Source organism: Natator depressus, chromosome 3, assembly GCF_965152275.1.
Source record: "Natator depressus isolate rNatDep1 chromosome 3, rNatDep2.hap1, whole genome shotgun sequence".
Lineage (NCBI taxonomy): Eukaryota > Metazoa > Chordata > Testudines > Cheloniidae > Natator > Natator depressus.
In genome coordinates, this window is record NC_134236.1 from 148,685,826 (window position 1) to 148,703,107 (window position 17,282).

The following is a 17,282-nucleotide window of genomic DNA, read 5'->3' on the forward strand; positions in this document are numbered from 1 at the left end:
TGTTTTATCATTAAAATTTGAAAAATACTGTTTTCTAATTTCTGTCAGCAACCTACCTCCCCAACGACCCCTAACAAGCCAGTAGTGCCACTGGAGTGGGCATCTGGAGTGCTACCAAAACCTGACCCAACCATCATTAACAAGCACATAAGAAAGCTAGTGGATGTAAGTATTTGAGAGATTATATTACTCAAAGGGGACAGCAACTTTGCCTTTCCTAACATTTCCAAGAGCAAGATGAATTTCTATTTTATAGTAACTTGTGATCTTCATGCTTGTACTGTCAGACTTTAACTTTACTCTGAAAATCAAAGATCAGGTCAGCAACCCAGTATCCGTATGCCAAAGCATAAACTTTCAGAAGTTTGAAGTCAGGCTTCCCTTTTTATGGGCTCTATTTGTAAAATGAGGTGCAAATGGATTTTGGCAGGCACCAATGCAACTGCAACCCTTTCTGAAATCTTATCTGTAAGTGCTACAGTAACTTATGTTTGCCCTGACTTGCTGGCAAACCTCACGATTCTTGGCACCAGTGTGTTAATGCAACTTTTTGACAGCTTAAAAATCAGGCAAGTCAAATTTGTACTTCAGAACCAAAAGGGCAGAAATGATTTTTATTTTATTTTATTGTTCAGGATCTGACAAACTTAGTCTAAATTCCCTTCCCCTTCAATGAGCCATCTTCAGAGAGAAGCCATGCCTAGTTTAGCAGCATTTGGTAGCCTGAGCATTCTATTGGTGCCATCAATCAGGACAACAATTTTCTACTATAAACCTCAACTCCATTCTATTCTGGGCCACATGGTCAATAGGTTTTTTTGTTGTTGTTGTTATGACTTGGTTGAGATTAATCATTGGTTAAGATTAGCTCATATGATCCTGTGATATAAAACCACTGTAAGCCTGTGCTAATTGCGGCTGCGGCACAGTTAGGACCTGCTCTTGCTCCCATTGAAGTCAATAGGAGTTTTGCCATTTATTTAAATGGGAACAGGAGCAGGGCCTTTGAGTGCAAAGATCTGGGCTGCATTAATCCTAGAGATGAGCTATAACTAGACCTTGGTGGTTCAGATAAAATGGGAGCTGGATCTGAACAGTCCTGGGGTTTTTGGGTTTTTTGGGATTTGCAAAATAAAAACTACAAGGCAATCTGTGGCCCATCTCGGATTTAAATTTAGACTGGTGTTGAGTGTCTGGAGCATATTGTGCATGCTGAAGGTAGCATAGTCAGTCTCTGTCTCCCATTTTAGAGGCTGATGTCAGACATGTGGGCATAATTAGGTTGAGAATTGTGCTATGGAGCTAACGGACCAAATTTGGAAGGGATATGTAAGGTGGAACAAATCTTTTTTTTTGCTAATTTAGATTCCTTTAGAACTACTTACATTTGCTCCACTGAAGTGTAACGGACTCTTAATGGGCTAATTTGCATACCAAGGAGCCAGAAGACCTACATTAAAGTTAAAAAATCCCAAAACAAACTAGCACTCTACGGAAAGTAGGAGGTTTCTACTTTCCAGAGAGTGCTAGTTTGTTTTGGGATTTTTTAAGGCCAGAAGACACCATCAGATCAGCTGGTCTGTCCGTCTGTACAACAGAAGCTATTGAATTTCAGTCAGTTTTTACCATTCTAATGAGCCCAATTACTTGCATTAGTGTCTGGATGGCTTTCTGGAAGATATGCTTTAGTCAGTCTTGATTTGAAGACGTCAAGAGATGGAGAATCGCCCACTTCCCGTCGTAGTTAGCTCCATGAGTATTCACCCTCATTGTTAAAAACAACGTGTGCCTTATTTCTAATTTGAATTTGGCCTTAGCTTCCAGCCATTGGTTCTTGTCATGACCCTTTATACTAAATCAAAGAGCCCTTTATTACCTGGGATTTTTTCCCTGTAAAAGTATTTATACACTGTAATGAAATCACCTCTTTTCTTTTTTTGATAATCTACATATTGAGCTCTTAAAGTCTGTCACTCAAGTCATTTCTCCAACTGTCAAATCATTTTTGTGACTCCTTTCTGCACCCTCTCCACTTTTTCCACACCCTCTTTACAGTGTGAATATCAAAACCAAATGTGCATTATTCTAAGCCTTGGTCTCACCAAGGTAATATAGAGAGGGAAAAAATCCATTATTTCCTTGCTTATACCCCCTAAGGATTGCATTTGCCCTTTTTGCCAAATCATCACACTGGGAGTTCGTCTTGAGTTGCTTGTCCGCTATGATCTCTAAATCCTTTTCAGAGTCACTGCTTTCCAGCATACAGTTTCCCATTCCTTGTTCCTAGACATGTGACCTTGCATTTGACTGTATTAAAACACATTTTGTTGGAATGGGACCACCTTGCCAAGCAATCCAGATTGCTCTCTATGACTGTACTGCCCTCATCTCTATTTAACATTCCTCCAATTTTGTATCATCTGCAAATTTTATCAGTAGTGATCTTATATTTACTTCCAGATTATTGATTACAATGTTGAATAGCATCAGGCTGGTGGAAGCCCTCCTGAAAACACCCCATTTGATCATTTCCCATTGACAGCTAATTTTTTTAATCTGTCAGTTATCTAGTTCCTAATCCATTTAGTGTGTGCTCTGTTGATACTGTATAGTGCTAACATTGTAATGAGAATATCATGCAGTAGTAAATCAAATGCCTTTCAAAAATCTAAGTATACATAAATCTACATAGTTAGCGTTACCAATCACATCTGTAACTGCATCAAAAAATGAAATCAGGTGGTTTGACAAGATCTATTTTTCCATAAAACTATTTTGACTTTGACATATACTTTTCTCCCAGTTTTATGGCATGTGACTTAGAGTTCCTTATGCAAATGCAAATAGCTACAAAGAAATTAAATTAGTGTGGCGGGGGAGGGCCTTGCTTACACTACCTTATGCAACCTTGTGAATTTGGGACACTATCTGTGTTTACATTAGGCGGTATGTCATAGATTGAGTTTGTGTGTTTGAGTGTAGGGGTTCTGGATGTCAGGGTATTTATAAATAAAGTAGATTTATGAAGTATTATATTGGAGAGAAGAGGAACAGCTCTGGTCATAAACTTATAAAACGTAATCAAGAAAATCTGTAATACTGAAAAGAAAGTGTCTTATGGGTGTGTGGTGTTTTTACCAAGTACATGATGCAGGATGAAAAGGGTGGTGCAAGGGGGATCATTTGACAGCATGTGTGAATAAAAGTAGTAGGATTATTGTACGTGTGGTGGGAGCACAGCAGTATGTACATTAGGTTACTATCGAGGGCAAGTTTTCTTTGAAGAACTGGCCTTTTCCCTACAGTCTAACAGATCTGAACATGAAAGTACCAGGTACTAATAGCATGCATTGGATTAAATGAACCAGTTCAGCAGTGTCTGGTTAATAGGGTTGGACATTTAACTCATGTAACTCCAAAACTGGTTTGGAGTCATAAATGTGCATTGATTGGATTTTATTTTGCCATTGTGTTGTCAATGAGACAGACAGTCACTTCCTTCGTCTTTCAGTCTGTTTTTAGGAACTATGATCATGACCATGATGGTTATATCTCTCAAGAAGACTTTGAAAGTATAGCTGCCAACTTTCCTTTCCTGGACTCCTTTTGTGTATTGGACAAAGACCAGTAAGTTTATATTTTTCTTTAATTTCTTTCTTTGTTTCACTGCATTTTTAAGTTAAAGAACACAGAATGCCTCCCAGACCTCCAAACTTTTTATATATGTGGCTTTTCACTCAGAAACTGGAAGAGAAATGATGATTAATCTTTTACCTTTCATTATTTTTTTATTATTTATTATTATTATTTATCATTTATATTGCAGAAGTTCCTAGGAGCCCTCCAGTTCAGGGTCCAATTGTGCTCACATTTAGACAATTCCTGCCCCAAGGAGCTTACAGTCAAAAAGATGTGATATATCAGATGGATAAAACAAAGAAGCAGGCAGGTAGGGGCAGGAGAGATGGTAACAAATAGTACAGAATGTGCACAATTCTTAGCCAATTGGGAGTGGTTATCGTAATTATTTAAATTTGATTTGGCAGATTACACAAGTAGGTGACTCTGATTAGCTAATTAAACCATTTAGAACGTGTAAAAGAAGAATAGAAAATGGTACTGAAAATGCCAGAGTAATGTGGTGTAAGGCTTTCCTGTTTAATTAGGCCTCTGAAAATATTAACATCTTGGTGAGGTGTGGATTTAACCCTCAATAGTATAAAGCACATCAGCATGTGAGATGTGCCATTGCTGGATCTGTACCTTGGTGTACGACTCTAAGGCCTCCATTTGAGTGATTAACATTTATTAGATGTGACTGGGGATTTTTTTAATAGAATGCAAGACGCGCAGATCCTAGGCAATGAGCACCCTGCAAACAAATATCTTATTATGATTTGCCTTCATGTGCAGTACCTTGTACACTTTTTCAGTTGCTTCCGCTTAAAGATGTAGCTAAGAGTGAAAAGATCCAGAATATGAACTGGAAGGGGTTTTTGATAATTTATTTGTTGTTTCCTCCGATGAAATTTGTTGGGGTTTTTGTTTTGTTTTGGGAGGAGGTTTGAGAATTTTCTGTAAACTCTGGAGCGATTGTACAAAATTTCAAAACTTTTCAACACTTTTTATTACTATCATCTGTCAATTTTTCACAAATACAAAGGCCACTTTTATATTTTGGAAGGAAAGAGACACAACCTCCACGTAGTTAACGATGTCCAGCCAATCAGAACCAAATTCTAAAAGGCAGGTCCCATCCAGGTACACAGCTACATGCTTGTTTGCCATCCTTATTACTTAGTAAGAGTAGTCTGGACCTGTTGACTGAAACCAAGATGTAGCCTTTTCTCCAGATCTTCTTGGGAGCAGATCAGGGCCAGGACATAAGAGTTGCTCTAACTTGCCCCAGTTGAGCCCCGGGGGTGTTCTATGTTTGGGTTAGTTTAGGCCACTACAGCTAAAGGCCTGACTCTTTTCATATCAAAATTGTACAAGCCATCTGCTTTGTACAGCTGCTCTAAAATATTTTCAGTTGGTGAAATAGATGTCATATCTCTCAGTCTAAAGAACATACATGGTACACCGTGTGACTGCTGCATGAACAGTTACATCAGAACAATCACCTTGCCTGTCCTGAAGGTCTGGTATCTGATCAACACACTTGTTACATAAGAGAACCTTCCTGAATCACTGTGCACTGGTGTGGTATTGTAGGGAAATGAGGACATGGAAGTTATCTTGCTGGGCTTTAGAGTGACACTTCAAGGAAATTAATGGGAGATGGCTTTTTTTTTTTTTTTTTTTGCGTGGGGCACAGAGGAAGAGGGAAACATCGAGTATTTATTAAGGGGAATCAGCAATCATTGGAAGAAGGGTAGGAGGCTTTTTGGGCCTAAGAAGTTTTGACAGTATCCTTGTAAGTATAATAAGTATATTAATTTGGCTGATCACAAAAGCACTGCTAAATCAGTTTACATTCATATGATATGAATGCTTTAAAATCAGTATGAAAGATAGAGAATACAACATTATCACGAGGAGAGCTGTAGCATTGCCCTGGCACCTGAAATCTAGGATGAAGCAGCACTCTGGCACATCTGGTGCATGGGGTTGCAACACCACTCAAATTTGGCACGGCTGCCCCTCCAGCATGGACAGAGGAGCAGCTGGGCCAAATCTAAGTGGCACTGCAACAGGGCAGGTGGAGCCCAACGCTGCACAAATTTGGCCTAGCTGCCCCCGATAAAGACAGAGGCGCGACCTCCCAGGCTAACTTGAGTGCTGCCATGATCCCATGTGCTGGATCACATCACTCAAATTTGACCTGTGCCGTGGGAGTGAGTGGAGCCACGGGGTGGCTGGGATCTGGAGGAGCTGCCCTAGCCTGGGACAGGAGTGAAATGCTGTGCTTGGTGAGTACTGATGAGTGGCCGGAAGGGTTCCTTGAGGGGCTGTGGGCTAGTTGCTGGTGGGCTATGGAGTGAGTGGGGAGTGCTGAGGTGGTGAGGGTACGGGGATGTTGGGGGCTGTGGCTTGTGGGACTGAGGGGTTGGGAGGTTGCTGTGAATGGGATGTATGCCAGCCACAGGTTGGGGGCGGGCTGTCAGGATAAGTAGGGGCTGATGGAAAACTATTGCCAACCTCGTCTGGCCAGCCAGTTAAATTGGTTTATGGAGTGGCCCAAACATAGATGGAGCATACCAACAATTGTTGCCCTTATTTGAAGTTTGTACAAACTATTAATGTTGTAAAAACAGTATCTTACATATGCCATCAATGGGCTTTTTGACAAACTACATGGGTGCTTTGGATATGCCTTGCTACCTAGTTTACAGTTTGGCATATAAATATTGAGTTAAGCATGTCTTTTTTTGATACGTGTGTTTGTTATTAAGGTGTGAAGTCTCATAACTGCTGTTGCACAGTTTCAGTTAGATAAAATGAACGGGTAAAATGTTGGTTGATTGTTATGGTGATAACACAAGATAATCTACCAAATCTATCTCATGGGTGAGAGAATTAGCAACTTGCAATCACTTCTGAAGGGCTCCTGCACCATAACGTTTAGCACTACAACGCTGATCTATCATCAGGAGAGAAAGCCATGCCTGCTAGGCAATGAATTTAGTTTTAGCTCTTTAATAAGGGGCAACATTATCTCTTTAGAGCATCTGAGTAGAGACTTGGTTTCTCTGCCATCTCTTTTATATATTATGTTCTGTACATGTGTATTCTATATGTTTTTAAACAGTTGAATCCCAAAATGTCCAAAGTGGCGACATATTAATAGATTACCCTGAAATTCTTTGAACAGGGATGGTCTTATCAGCAAAGAAGAAATGATGGCCTACTTTCTGAGGGCTAAATCGCAGCTACAATGTAAAATGGGACCGGGTTTTATTCATAACTTTCATGAGATGACCTATCTTAAACCAACTTTCTGTGAGCACTGTGCGGGATTTGTAAGTATGTTTTTAGCACTCTCATGCTTCACGTATAGACTTAGTCAGACTCAGGATATGATGAACTAACACCACAAAGAGGAAATGGGCCCCAAACACTAGAAGGAAGAATAGTGTCTTCATCCTGGCCTAATATCTCATTACAATGAGACACTGAAAATGTTTACTCCGTGCTGTCGATATTTTCTTCCTTTGGCTTTTGGATGTTTTGAATTTTAAGACTTTCTCTTTGGGAAAGAGAGGTGATGGCCAAGGAAATAAGGGTCTGGAGATTCCTAAAGGATGGAGGGAGAGAATCCTCACAGAGAGCTTATCTACACAGGGAGCTAAACCAAATTAATTAGAGAAAGTGGGTGTGTGGAGTAGATGATGTGGATGAAGAAGAGGCAGAACTTTTTCATTAAATTGCTCTTGGCACCATAACTCTGCTCAGATTGAGAAGAATGTTAAAAAAATGTCCAATAAATCAATGGCACTTTTAGCAACATGTATAAAATATGAAAAATGATTTGATTTCTCCAACATAACATACAGAATGCCATCAATTAATGATAGAGTACCATCTTTTAAACAAATTAACTCTTTACTGGAGCATTTCCTGAATAGTCAAGCAAACCAAATATTTTTTTAAAACCAATAATAAACCTTTCACCAGTTCTGCTTCAAACAAGTCATAATAAAAAATGAATCAGTAGGCTTTAAATAAAAGGAGTACTTGTGGCACCTTAGAGACTAACAAATTTATCTGAGCATAAGCTTTCGTGAGCTTCAGCTCACTTCATTGGATGCATGCAGTGGATTTTCCACTGCAACTGATGAAACCTTATGCTCAGATAAATTTGTTAGTCTCTAAGGTGCCACAAGTACTCTTTTTCTTTTTGCAGATACAGACTAACACGGCTGCTACTCTGAAACTTAGGATTTAAATGTTACTTTTAAATGAATGTAAAGTACAATCTGAAATATTATGCTGGATTACCATTTTCCCATTTGAACTTCCATTGAGGAGGTATTGTTTTTTCAACACATAATTGGTTTCCATATCACTCGGTGGCAAAAATCCACTCTCCTTTAGGACCAACATAATATCTGCTCGTTGTTTCCCTTCTTTTTGCATCTTCCTTTCTTTCTCTATCTTTGTGAGTCTTCTCTGTTCTTCCCTCTGTATTTCCTTCCCTGCAGCAATTCCCACCTCCCCATGGTCTTCACTCGCACCTTTTCCCATTCTAACTGCTAAAACGATCGGCAGTGGAATACTTAATGTTGAAGTGGCCTCATGAGAGTAGAGGAGGTCACACTTATTAGATCTGTCCTTTTCAGGCTATCTGCAGTTGCAGGAAGACATCACTGCATTGGTTACACTTGATTCACATTTGGAAGATTTTCTTCACAAACATGAGGGCTAAAAACTTGGTACTTTTTAAAATGGAAATGTGATGCTGCAAAATCTGTGGGTCACATAAATACACCAATCAAGATGGATCTGGCCCAGGGGCCATATGTTAGGCATCTATGAATGAGAGATCTATTGCCTGTTCAAAAACTTTTTGTTTTATTTCGTTGTGGAGAAAGCAGATGATTTGTTAATGGATCTCGGTATATTGACAAGTAAACTATGGAGGGCTTACAGCTTTGTTTTAATTTAAAAACCTCATGGTTAGAAAGAGGCAATACATTTATCTTACAGGCTATTAAAGATCTGAAAACCACTGAAAGCTGTTTTGCATATAATGCACCCTTCTAATATGGAAGATATGCTTTAGTCAAAAGTTATTGGGTTCAGTGGAGGAGTAACGGGATGAAATTCCATGGCCTGTGATATGCAGGCGGTCTGACTAGATGAACTAATGGTCCCTCCTGGGCTTAAACTCTATGAATGTTAAGATCTATTAATTAATCTCCTACAATGAGACAATAGGCTATTCCACAAAGCAAACCAGAAGAAAACTTTATCACCTTGAGATGGTCCCCAAGTTCTCTGATCTGCTGTCTTGCCTTTTCCATTGATGTCATTTTAGGAGTAGTTTTTTGGGGCCTGCTCCTGAGAAGAGCTGAGATTTCAATAGCAGTCAAACAGTGTGTCTGTGGCAGAGCGGAAATTAAACCCAGATCTCCAGTGTCCTATCCACAAGCCCATCCTTGTTCTCCAGAGGACTAAGCTTTTTACTATTTGTCCTGTTCTGGAATAATTCAGTACAGCTGTATTTTTCTGATTTCTGTTAAATCCAACCGAAGAGAAAAGGTGGTATTTTGAGTAAAGAGAGAGGGTCAAAGATATCCCTGATGCAAATTCACTGAATCCAATGACATTGTGTCAGAGGTGAAGTTGTCCCAGAGTATGTAATGAGAGCAAAAGAAATTGAACTTAAAAGCTCTTCATGCATTACTCCTGCATTTCAGTTCTGTTCATTCAGGGATAGTGCATTGTTTTGAACTGATGTGGTGATTCAAAGTCAAAATAATGTGCACAGAGAGTGTACAAGGCTGAATTGAAATGACAATTAAAGGTCAATGCTAGCCAATAAAATATCTATTATTAAACACATGTGAACATTAAATGTCAAGCTAAAATCTCTTGGCATTTGACAATGCTGAACTGATGTGGCTATTACAGGTCAAAGTTGTATCCAGTGTTGTATTAATGCAATGGGGACTGTTCAGACATTTCCGCTTAGCTTAGAGCTACCTCAAGTTAGCTCCCAGAAAATCTGTGTCCAACATGTTCAAACTTGCTGGAGTAGAATCTGTAACTTAATCTCCATTGTGTAACCGTCATAGTGATGTCAAATTAGAGGCTAAAGAAGGGACTCTGTTGGATGGGTAGGATAATTTAAAGCAAAATGATATTCAGTGTTACTGGTCCAAAGATTAATGGAAGCAAATAATTATCAAAAACTATTTCCTGGTATGAAGAATCATAAATAGTTATCAGCAAAAAGGGCTGGCAAAGCCATGTAAAATAGCAAAAAGTGTCAGTTCTGGTGTCACTTTCCAAACTAATACAAATGCGTACCATTCTCATTATCTGGCCACGTAAACCAAGTTTAATTTTAGTGTGTAAGTATTAAGAGAAAACAAAGGGGAAGAAGAACTTTAGCAATATAACAGTGGGTATAAATTATAGACTAAATTCACCACCCACCCTTATTTCTGCTGCTGTCCCCTCTAGTGATCCATTCTCTGTCTTTCTGGCAAACAGAGGCTTGGGACATTTCAGAGCGTGGTTCTGCATCCCTGCCCATCCTGGCTAATAGCTATTGATGGACCTATCCTCCATGAATTTATCTAGATTTTTACATCTTACATTCAAGCTAACTTTATTCAAATTTAGCAATGCACATGTTGCTTGTTAAGAGCCTAATACTACACCTTCTGCTTGTGCAAGCCGTCTCATGTACTTCTGGGGGACTTCTGGGGTGAGCAAGGACTAATCATGGGAGGGAGGGTTGCAGGGCTGACCCCCAGAGCCTATTTTCAAGCCAGTTTTGACATTTGACTTCAGCCATTTTTGGGAAAAAATAAGATGGCCAGAACTGTCTTTTACGGTGGATGCGTTGGTGACTGCTATAGTAAATGAGAGCTGAATTTTTAATCTGTGTTATTTTGTCCTGACATACCTGCACGTCACATGCCATCCAAGTAGCCAGAGAATGGCTATATTAGCATTGCATAGCTAGATTACATTAAGCACTCCAAGCAGTGTTATACTTTATGCTGATTCATTTAGGTAAACTGACAAGATGGCAATTTTTTACCCATTTCTGGAAGCAGGCATGTTCTGTGTCTCCTCTCCTATGCTAGCTCCATTGTAGGTAAGAGAAGTGAGGGTGGAAGCCAGTCTAAGTTTATCACAACTGGAGGGGGAGTTCTATCTAACAGGAAGGGTGTTGAGAGCAGTTATATCCTGTTTGTGCTTTTGTAGCTATGGGTACTTCCTTCATTTATGACCTTGTTTTCCTTCCAGCTTTCTTTTCTGATTCCTTGATGTTCTTTTGTCTTTCATTACAGCTCTGGGGTATAATCAAACAAGGATACAAATGTAAAGGTAAATACATAATGCATGGATGTTGTTTTCAAGACATAGGTATTATGATGTTTAGCACAAATAAGTCAGACTCCTATTTTTGGCAAAAACATTCTGTTCATCCAAATTTTGATGTGTCATTTGCAACAAAATTCTCAGTAATCTGTGAAGTTTTACTGTTATAAAACACTAGCTGCATGCTCATACACTACAAGCCAGAAATCCAGTGTGATCTCTGGTTTCACAAGGATGTAGCTTAGTGCTAGTGATTAGAATTTATATTGGTAAAACTAACTCACTCCATGTGAAGTAGAGAGAAATCCTGAAGTGTTTTAGCATTTTGATTTGGCCCTGAAGCTCAGGAGATCCATGTGGGCTGGCAGTGCTCTTGTCTTCCTCCTATCTGTCTGTCAGATAAGTCTACTAGCCTCAAAATGCAATAGCAAGAATGAGCTACTTGCAATACAGATAGTCAACTTTTTAATTCCTAGAATACCTGATAGATTGAGATCTCATTTCCAGGTTTCTTCCCCTCTCCAATAAAAATTTCATTTAAAAAAACCACACAACCTGCAACTCTTGTAGTCCTGCCATTTGAATACTTTCTGGAAACTTTGTCGCTCATTGTTGAATCAGCATGTATTTTTCATGAAGTACAGGTCTACTCCAGTAAGAGACATGGAAAACAGCATTGTGGATTCCATGATTCTTGCACTTTGGTGATTTCCAGGGCTCACTTTGGTGCTGAGTGGTCCTAGATGCATGCAGGCTCCTTCTCTTTGCCTCCCCAGACTTCCCAGGGACAAGTAACTTAGGACTTTTGTTTTCAAGGTGAAGCATACTCCCATTCCTATTGGCCTGTATTTGAGGGGGCCATGGCTCTGTCCATTCTCCATCTCTCCCTGCTCACTATTGCTCAGTTGCGCCTGGGGGAGGTATCCATGGCACAGTCCATTTGTTCCCAGGAGCCCCATGGCAGCAACTGTGGCTAGCCACTGTTTGGTCATGCCAGGGACTGGATCTTTACTGCCTTCTGTTCCCATGTGCAACAGCACAAGGGCAAGCAGCAATACAAATCTTTATTAATAAAAGGATGGGTAGGCAGGGCTTATAATTCCTGCCCTGAAAACTCAATTTGGGATCTGAAAGTCAAGCTGAACTCTCTCCTGTTCACACGTCATCACCTATACAGTGGCTCAACTGAGATGTAGTTAAGGCGGTGTGGTCTGGTGATTAGAGCACTGGAATGGGACTCCGGACATCTGGGTGACCATGGGCTAGACACTTCACATCTTTGTGACTCATTGCCCCAACTGTAAAATGGGGATAATGATTCTGACCTCCTTTGTAAAGTGCTTTGAGACCCACTGATAAGTGCTGCATAAGAGCCAGGTGGTGTTTATTGTTGTTTTGTTTATTAACATGAAATTGAAATGTGCTTCTCTGCAGAGCCCAGGTGACAGGTAATGATGAATGACCGGGAGAGAGTTCAGCTTGACTTTCAGGTCCCAGTTGAGTTTGCAGGGCAGCAATTTCAAGAACCACCTGTCCTTGTGAGCACCTGCTGCTCCATGAACCATTACAAATGGGTTCTTCCTCCTCATCTTCCAAGCCACAGTCTCCTTTTTCGATTTTTAAGCTTACTGACCTTGTGCCAACAAGGGGAATTGCCAATTCAGATGACAACTTACATCCCTCCCCCAGTTCCCCAACCAAGTGCCACAGCCAAGAAGATAACTCTATGTTCTGATTAATAGACATTGGGAGAGATTAACCATCTCCAAGCAGGATCCTATATTCAGTTTTATTTGTTTTTACCTTCAGAGAAGATAAAACTCCAAGTAAGGAAGGTAACTTTACTTTTGTACAAGTAAAGTGAGCATATTAGATTTGGAAGCTGCAGCAAAGGAATAAGCATGGATCCAGTCAATGTCCTTTTTAGAGTCACTTATCGGAGCGGAACTGTACTTTAACAGCGATGCATAAAGAGTTAGTTATAAGAGAGACATAAGTAAGATGTATTTTCAAAGAAGCCTAAGAGAGTGAGGGAGAGTCAATGGGATTTGGGCATTGATCTTCTATAGGCTCCTTTAAAAATGCCAGTCCTTTAACTGGCTTCTTTCTCAACTGCGCTGCCAAAGGTTCAGAGTATGAAAGTAACAATGTGTCCAAAACGTGCAGATTTAGAATATAAATAGGTCTTCTGTTTTTCGGGGTTTGTTTAATTTTGGGGGAGTTTATTTGTAGCAATATTTGAGTTTTATGTAGCTGTCCAAAAATCAGGGATTTTCGGGGCCTTCTCTTTGTATATATTGCAATGAGTAATGTAATGTATATTATGTACGTTACTCATTACAGTAGTATATATTGTAATGAATAATCTCTTTGTAATGTTTCCTAGCAAACGTGAACATGGTGATGTTTGAAACAGGACTAAGCTAAAATCTATTAGGGAACTTATTGCACACAAGCAGGGTCTGCGCAGAACAATGAATACACAACATGTTAGTGCGCTTTAGAAATCACACTACTGTAGTCCACATTACTGATACATGGAGACAAATCCTTAGATACAAGTAACCATATCTGATGGATTTTCAAGTGTTCATTGGATAAATGCTGATTTTTTTAAATTGGGGGGTATTTTATCAGTGCATATCATTTAAACCCAATATTCAGAAGCCCTCAACATAAATAGAAGCTCCTTGAAACACCCAGTGTTTGCCACACCAAACAAAAGACCCAACTTATCCACCACTTTGGAGGTTGGTCCAGTGAAACAGATTCTTTGAAGATGGTGACCTGCTCAGATCTGCCTTTAGCCTCAGTGCACTTTCTGGTGCCGTTTAAAAACAAAAAACCCCACCTTGACTGACTTATTCGTGCTAACGGCTAATTGTCCTGGAAACTAACCATTTGGTAACCCACAAATTTCCCTTGCTTTTTGTTTTGTCCAAATCTTTTTGATCAGAACTTTTGCATGTGTATGTTTGTTCATGGCCCTTAGTTGTAGTGTCTATCCCTAACTCTCAATGGTTTGGCAATATTTTTTTTTAACAGATTGTGGTGCCAACTGCCATAAGCAGTGTAGAGACCTGCTTGTGCTGGCATGCAGGAAGTTTGCCAGAGGTACCTCCATGGGCAGTAATCATGGTTCTCTGCCTAACAGTCCATCTCTGCCACCAGGTAAAAGCAGCCTTTATTACTAATTTACACTCATTTTGAATGCTTTTTGACAGCACCCAACATCCAAACTGCGTTAGCTCTAATTTAATCATTATATCTGCACATAGAGCAGACTTTTGGGTGCCTAAAAGTATTCCCATAATTCATCAGCACATCCTACTGTAGTTCCCAGCTACATTAAGACCTGTTGTATCCTTCAAGGACATAGTTACAGTCCTCACAGACAGGACTCCTAACAGCAGTGCTTCTGTGGCCTTTGAAGGATCGAATGCTGGAGCAACAGCTCTGTTGCCATTTGAAAGGTTGCAGCTTGTATTATACTTTTTAAAAATTTAAATAATAAAAATATACCTATTGCAAGCTCTAGACACCCTAACATGTAAGTAATAATTCAGTAAAATTCGCTCCACCTGGTAGCAGGCCGGCTCTGCTGTCAGTAGTTGGGGAAGGTAGTGACACTACTCCAGCCTTACCCAATCCTTTACTTCCCCTTGCACCCTCTCTCCCCATTTGCATGTTGCAAGGCCAGTGGCAGTCCCAAAATGGAGTATGGACACTGCAAATAGGGTCTGGGAGCCATATCCGTACCACCTCCTTATTGGAGCTGCTCTGGGGCCCAGAGGTGTGTTTCCAAATCACGGTAGAGTTGCCATTCCACCCCAAGAAGAATTTTGGCTGAGTCTGATAGAACTCCTTCGTGGCTTACTGCTGCAAAGTGACCCCTTCTTCTCCCCCCTCCCCAACCCTAATTTTCCCTTCTTTAAAAAAAAACACCATTTTATAAAGCCCCATGCAAACCCATTGCGCTATATAATGCCTTGATCTTGCCACCCTTACTCACATTGAGTAGCAACTTACGCCAAGAAGAGTCCTGCTAAAAAATCAGTGGGGCTACCCAAGGGAGTAAGATGCTACTCTGTCTAAGTAAGGGTGGAAGAATCAAATCCTAAATGTTAAATGAATTAGTAAGAGTTGGAACTTGGCTTAGGAGATCCCTGCTAAAAGATCTTGGAAGCGTTTAGTGATCTTGAAGTTGTATATTGAAAATAAATTATTGCAATCTCTCTCCTGTAGTACAAGATGAAGTATTTGAATTCCCCAGTGTTGCTACAGGGCATCAGGACCTAGATGGCAGAGCAATCACCCTAGTGACTGGCTCTTCTCGAAAGATTTCAGTCCGTCTCCAGCGGGCTACCACCAGCCAAGCAACACAGACGGAACCGTTGTGGCATGAACCTGGCTGGAGTGAGTCGGGTTCCCATACCTTCCCCAAAATGAAGTCCAAGTTCCATAGCAAAGCTGGAAAGAACAAAGGCTTTGCAAAATGGGAGAATGAAAAACCCAGCCTACAGGCCCATGTGGATATTGAGGTAGAGACCACAGAACATATGCTGGATGAGAATGGAATAGAAACACTCTAAGAAAGACAAGAACCTGAGGTGGGTAATAAAGCATGAGCATGTCTTGAAAATCTGCTACTACTCAAGGAGTGCATAAAACTGTTTTATGTGCATTTTTAAATGCTGGTTCTTTGCTTACTTTTTTGCTATCACTTAATAAGATTTCACTCGTTAAACACTAAACTATCAAAATATATAAGCATCTATTTTCTATAAACCCAAACTTCGTTGTGTGTATTATTTTTTACTCTAACACTGGGGATGATTTTTTTGTGCTTTGGCCAAGTGCGCTCTTAGAAGTCAGATGTTCTACTTTTGTGAATTATTTTCCTTCTGAGATATTAAATAAATAGAATAATCTGAGAATAATCAGATCATATTCTGTCCTGTTGTGCCAGTGTAAAACAGAGTAAATCACTGGGTTCAGTAGAATTTGGACCTGATGGACACTAGTGTATGTGAAAGCAGAACATGGCCAGTTACTGCAAGGAGCAGTAAAAAAAGATGATATCCTAGCACAGTTGATCAGTAATGGCAGTGGAACTCTGAGGTGTAAAGAGTGCTTGTTTTTTGGTTACAGGATAGCTGATCGCTTGCCCTGAAAGATGGAGGACAATTAAGATGGCCATTAGAACACAGCAAGATGTGGAATTCGGTAGACCACCCTTTGGCCATGGGAATGAATATTCCTGTACCTCATGTTTAAACCTTATGAATCCAGCAGACCTTCCTGTTATCTTATTTAATAGGATGTTAGAGTCAAAATGCACTATTTATTTTCTCACGAGTAAGTCATCTGATGAACATTGCTTAGACAGAGCACAACAGTGTGTTATGTGACTCAGTCTTCTGGTCTATGATTTTTTTTGTAGCTATATGCCCTAAGGTGGAAACTGTCTCTACACCCAGTCCTTCAGTTCTACAAACCAATGAGGATGGATTTTCTCTTCTTTGAAAGCATCACATCAGCTCATTGTGTCTATACATGGCAAAGGTGATGAGGATGGCATCTGAGTACCCAAGTTTATTTGATAAAGCTCCTTATTCAGGTGCTCATAATGTTCTTTTATCTGGAAAGAACTGAGTTTATGTTCATTGCTAAATCTCAAACAGGAGATTTTGAAAATGTCAGAATTAAAAATCCTTCTCTAGGATGCATTCCTTTGCACACCATTTTTCAAACTTTTAAGATGTTTACATTGTTCTCATTAAACCTAAGTATATTGATGTGCAGCACATGTTTATAATACAGGGCCATATGAGAAGGGTCTTTCAAACATACAGCATGTGTCAAAGAACGGTAGGAATTTCAGGACAAATATCATTATTCATATGTCTGGTTAGACAATAAATGGACAGATGCCTTTTCCCCCAGCACTGATTATGGTAAAATTAACATGTAATAAACATTTTAGTTTCACTTTTTTTTAATGTCCTTCTTTTAATCAAAATGAAAATACCTAAATAAAATGTAACACTAGATTTAATTAACAGCAACCTTGAATTTAGGAATTTCACTGTCTCTGTGTCAACTTGATCATAATCAATGTCCCTCACGAGCTGGTATTTGGACCTGTACCATGAACCACGTGTATTGAATTACTAGTTTGGGCCCAAGTAACTTGGGAGCACAAGTCCTATTAAAATAAAAACCCCAAGGGGCTTATGTTTTTAAATCACTTGGGCACTTTGGAAAATCCCACCCTTAAA

The 17,282-nt window shown here is 39.8% G+C and overlaps 1 protein-coding gene across 1 annotated transcript in view; it reads left to right on the forward strand.

Annotated features, from left to right (window-relative positions):
* Nucleotides 1-17,044, forward strand: part of RASGRP3 (RAS guanyl releasing protein 3) — an 88,331-nt gene extending 71,287 nt beyond the window's left edge. The window contains exons 11-17 of the mRNA XM_074947079.1: nt 49-165; nt 3,512-3,627; nt 6,815-6,962; nt 10,971-11,007; nt 14,047-14,172; nt 15,247-15,611; nt 16,153-17,044. Coding sequence (XP_074803180.1) covers nt 49-165; nt 3,512-3,627; nt 6,815-6,962; nt 10,971-11,007; nt 14,047-14,172; nt 15,247-15,593 — 891 coding nt within the window. The 3' untranslated portion in view covers nt 15,594-15,611; nt 16,153-17,044. The remainder of the gene's footprint in view (nt 1-48; nt 166-3,511; nt 3,628-6,814; nt 6,963-10,970; nt 11,008-14,046; nt 14,173-15,246; nt 15,612-16,152) is intronic.
* Nucleotides 17,045-17,282: the final 238 nt, after the last annotated feature.